A 4,672-nucleotide genomic window follows, 5' to 3' on the forward strand; every position below is an offset into this window, starting at 1 on the left:
AGATTAACAGTATTTTCGAGTATAGCTGTTGTAGATGTTGTACCTAGTGACTTTGGTTTTGAGTAGTATCTTAACCAATTGACCAGAGGCCATAACGAACTTGGGTATTAGATCAACGTTCCAGTCCCTATTAGAGCCGTAGTCCGCTGGTGGCTTCGAACCTATACCAATTATAACTATTAGATTCAGCTAGTAATATTACCGGGTCTAAACTTATCCCATAGAGTAGTGAGATTGAGTGAGGCACAGTCACCACCATAGTAACCGTTCCTATCCAAATGAAGAACCTTTTTCCCATGGCACTGAAGAAGGAATGAGTATGGTATTTGTATTAAATAGTAGTGATGGTACCGAGAATAGGCCGGAAAGTATGCACTCCTTTAGACCGGTACCACACACGATTACGTCGTATTGCTCATCCATGGTGTTCAACTTGTCTATTATGTCAGTCAAACTGATAATCACAAGGGTCGTATCGATCAGAATGGCGCGCGCTACTAATCAGCACATTTTCTGCGTTTACCTTCGAAGATTCTTCCTCACCTCATGAAATTATCATTGGTTGTTGCCCTACTTCCTATAGGATGGGGTATTGACATTGATGCATTCTGTCGTCGAACACACGAGCTATTATGCTTTATTGAGATAAATTCGACCCCAAGGTATGCTATAGGCTTCCAAAAGGGACCACGGGGGTTTACCACAACATCTTGTGATGTTAAGGAAGCAGGCCCTAGGAGCAAAAGGGATGCTTTCACCCAGGATATGGCGGCTAGTTTGGAGATGGGTTGTCTACTACCATCACTTCCAATATCACCTTCAAGCCTTGAATATGCCTTCCTTGACGATAATGCACGTGTTGTTGACAAGCAAGAAGCCACTGGATTTTACACTAAGATGGTTAAACTGAGCAAACACCAAGTCGAGGAAATAGCCAGACGTGAAAAGAGCATCACCTTTACTTCAGCAGAGCCTAGTAGGCTCATACAGATCGATGAATACGGCAATATCATTGAGGGTGGAGGGAAGCAACGAGTGTGGAAGTGGTCCACGGGTTCTCGCCTTACAAGCGATTCGAGAGTGTACCACCTCAAGACAGCCAAAGGGGATGATGAATCAACTGTGGCATTCATTACATCCTACTACTTTATAATGATAGAAAAGACAGCCATTACCTTCCTCAGATGGTAAGTGTTGACTATTCTCGAATCGTATTATGATATTACACTTTCAGGACGCCAGATAAAGGCAAGGAAGAGTAAGCAGCACTTCCCGCTACTATTACCATTATTCCATGGTTAGGTACCTACCACCTCCCATGAAGCCGTAGGTCTCCTTTACTCCTTGCTCGTTATGATATTAGTAACGTTGTATAGCAATTTTCATCGAAGAATGTCGATAGACTAACTCGTATTCATGTCCAAATGAATAGGAATACTGACTTGCCCTCAGGGAAAATGGATACACCGTAGCTTCGGCTCCACCAATGGAAGACTAACCTCAAGTCAACATCTGAGGCTGAGAAGTAGAGAGGTGTGTGTGCATGGTGTCACTATGATGATGACGGATGTTGTTGTTGTTCGAGAGTACACATTTTGTTGGCATTCAGTGGTTAATACGACTGAAGTATACGGTATGATACCTTCATACTAGCCATTAAACATCTAGTAGCGCGATTCATGTATTCTCTACAATACGTTGTTGCATGATGCATCTCAGTGGGGTACACATCCAACACTATAGAGACTTTGAGTGCTGCCGGATCACCACGAGCACTATCATCATAAATATTCTTAGTAATATTGTCTTTGATATTAAACTTAAGTTAGCATGGAGTAAAGCCAGACATGGTTAGGTTCTACTACTACAGTATACATCTCATTATATGAAGTTGCGTCGTTTCCTCCTACGTTACTATCCACCAGGTATCGTCCTAGAGTATCAGAGACGGAATGGCGATGTAATCTCAGCACCTCGAGGGTTTTATTCATAATACTATCCTAGTGAGATAGATGCTATGTGCATCGCATAGGTCGACTTGTCGTGAGAGAATGATTATTATCAATAATAGGTTACAGATTACTTTGACCATTACTCTTCCCATTCAGATAGAGACTAAATCTATTGATCTTTTGACATTAAAGCCAGAGTGTGACGTCGATGCATTAGTCGATAGGATCATCCTTGAGGAACCTCTGTTATCCGATAGCAAAAAGGTAACATCATCATCATACTACTACTACTGAGTCCAGTGGCGCAGTGGTAGTAGTAGTATTATCAGCATACTACTCTTCTGTCATCTAGCTTGGTAAACATTCGCTTGTGGTGGAATCTCACCCGGCTGGACTTAGTGCGGCCAGGAAAGCTTTCCTACTTCAGGGTGTTGTTCGTAGGATGATATACAAACTGATGGATAAGCTAGAGAATCAGAATAAAACCCGCAAGTTCTACCTATATAAAATCTTGAGGTGAGCTTTCCCTTCTTCTTCTCCTGCTCCTCTAACATTATGTCAGAGCCCATATCCTACCGTTAACTAACTGTGCTTTCAATAAGTCGGGATCCAAGTTCATTACGGGCAGTTATGATCGTGAGTCATATTCAGTGTATTATCATAGTGGTGAACCTACCGGCCTTCTATTATCGAGGGGTATATGCAGCATGACTCAACCAACGTGCCAACTCATTCACTCCACAATACTCTACTTGGGGGCTTACATCTTCACCTTTTTGGGGAAATTGTCGAGATTACGGTAGTTCGTTGCGAAATTAAGAACCGTGTTAAGTTGCTAGCGAATAGCATACAGTGTAACGGTTTCCTCTCTGACCACTACGACACTCGACGTTATCATTATGCAGGTACCTGCCGAATTTGGGATACAATCACTGGGGATGAGCTTGTGAGTCTAGGTAGATGCCATAAAGGGTATCCTATTATAGGGGATTCATCCTCTTCAGAGGGCCATAGGAATGTTGTCTATGCGTTAGCATTTAATAATCCATTCGGGGACAAGATACTCACTGGTAGCTTTGATAAAACTGCGCGGATATGGGATACACAAACTGGTAGGTTAGGGATAGTATGTGAAGGAAAGCTCAGCTGAGGAGGAGGAGAAGACTATTCTCGTTGAGTATAAACTCGCATTTATAGTATCTATGAGATATCTGTTATATCAATCATCTTGTGCAATGGCCGCCGCATCTGGAATGCATTTCCTCAGTATACTCATTTATAATAGGTCAGTATTGTGATGATATAAGCCTCTGTTGTTGTTGTTGATGATAGACCACTTCATCAACCACTGGCCCGACTCAGGTCAGTGTCTACATGTCCTAGTTGGACATACTACGGAGATCGTCTGTGTAGCCTTCTGCCCTCGAGGTTAGTAGTAGTAGCAGTCCTTGGTATTGGTGTTGATCCTCTTCTTCTTGTTGTTGTTGGTTACTCAGGTGCAGTAGCAGCTACGGGTAGTATGGACAGGACGGCTAAGCTATGGTGTGTGGATACAGGTAGTATATGAATCATGATGATCAACAACCTGACTGCACCCATCGGTACATAGGAGCTATCATGGCAACACTAGAGGGTCATACGGCAGAGATAGTGAGTTTAGCATTCAATACTGAGGGTACTAGAATGCTCACAGGTGAGTCATCATCAACTAGGTGGGCCTTACCTATTCATCTGGAGGTCTATCGGATATTATATATCTCTCAGGTTCCTTCGACAATACTGCGAGACTATGGGACGTATCAACAGGGACGTGTCTGCATGTGGGTATATCATGAGGGTAGTTTACCTACTTCTTCGACTACCGCTTCATATAGGTCCTCGCTAGTCACAGTGGGGAGATTGCAGCCGCACAGTTTGACTTTACAGGAGACCTTATTGTAACTGGAAGCATTGACAGAACGTAACGGCTTGGCATAGTTGTGGTGAGGTTGTTATCCTTCCAATAGATGCAAAGTATGGGACGGTAATACAGGACAGCTATTGGACACTCTAAAGGGCCATCAGGACGAAGTGAGTAAAAGAAATCTTCTCAGTAGAAAGACGATGATGACCCTCTGTTGTAGGTCTTGGATGTTGTCTTTAATTCGACCGGCTCGAGAATTGCTACGGCGTCGGCTGATGGGACAGCAAAAGTGTAGGTATATTCCCAAGTAGAAGTACTGAATATGTTGGTCATACTGAATGTAGCTGAGTGATGGCAGCGATAGGAGGACATTGGTGCTAGGTATGATATAGAGAGAGGCAGGTGCGTGGCGACTTTGGTAGGACATGAAAGTGAGATCTCTAAGGTAGTAATCCAGGCACCTTACTAGGTGCTTTGTATAGGATTGTTGTAGGTCCAGTTTAGTCCTACTGGTTGCCAAGTACTTACAGCTGCTAGCGACCATACCTGCAGGATTTGGGATTCTATTACTGGTCAATGCTTACAGGTACTAACAACCAGGAAGCCCACGGATGATGGTGATCATCATCATCCTGCTGCTACTGTCGTCGTCGTCGTCCCACTCAGGTGCTAGAAGGACACACTGACGAGGTCTTCAGCTGTGCTTACAACTACGAAGGTCTTGGTGGGGGTTATCTTGAACCCATGTTCGTCTATTGTAGGTGATATTATAATCACAGGGAGTAAGGACAATACATGTCGTATATGGAAGGACAAT

The 4,672-nt window shown here is 43.4% G+C and overlaps 3 protein-coding genes across 3 annotated transcripts in view; 2 read left to right on the forward strand and 1 right to left on the reverse strand.

The window, feature by feature from the left end:
* Window positions 1-599, reverse strand: part of Pmar_PMAR006650 (rab gdp-dissociation inhibitor, putative) — a gene marked incomplete at both ends in the record, with an annotated part of 1,016 nt that extends 417 nt beyond the window's left edge. Inside the window, 4 exons of the mRNA XM_002769564.1 lie at window positions 44-161; window positions 203-302; window positions 352-454; window positions 544-599. Of these exons, the coding sequence (XP_002769610.1) occupies window positions 44-161; window positions 203-302; window positions 352-454; window positions 544-599 (377 nt within the window). The remainder of the gene's footprint in view (window positions 1-43; window positions 162-202; window positions 303-351; window positions 455-543) is intronic.
* Window positions 600-1,885: 1,286 nt separating this feature from the next.
* On the forward strand, window positions 1,886-4,620 carry Pmar_PMAR006651 (WD-repeat protein, putative; the record flags this gene model as incomplete). The annotated part of the gene is made up of 16 exons (XM_002769565.1): window positions 1,886-1,960; window positions 2,109-2,216; window positions 2,380-2,468; window positions 2,515-2,588; window positions 2,858-2,908; window positions 2,957-3,064; window positions 3,315-3,380; window positions 3,449-3,511; window positions 3,565-3,645; window positions 3,717-3,772; window positions 3,827-3,912; window positions 3,959-4,022; window positions 4,076-4,146; window positions 4,237-4,300; window positions 4,349-4,441; window positions 4,522-4,620. 16 exons carry the CDS (start codon window positions 1,886-1,888, stop codon window positions 4,618-4,620), a joined length of 1,248 nt encoding a protein of 415 aa, XP_002769611.1.
* A 14-nt stretch (window positions 4,621-4,634) lies between these two features.
* Pmar_PMAR006652 (hypothetical protein) overlaps window positions 4,635-4,672 on the forward strand; it is a gene marked incomplete at both ends in the record, with an annotated part of 168 nt that continues 130 nt past the window's right edge. Inside the window, one exon of the mRNA XM_002769566.1 lies at window positions 4,635-4,672. This exon is cut by the window's right edge and continues 4 nt beyond it. Within this exon, the coding sequence (XP_002769612.1) occupies window positions 4,635-4,672 (38 nt within the window).

Source organism: Perkinsus marinus, assembly GCF_000006405.1.
Source record: "Perkinsus marinus ATCC 50983 genomic scaffold scf_1104296965578, whole genome shotgun sequence".
NCBI lineage: Eukaryota > Perkinsozoa > Perkinsida > Perkinsidae > Perkinsus > Perkinsus marinus.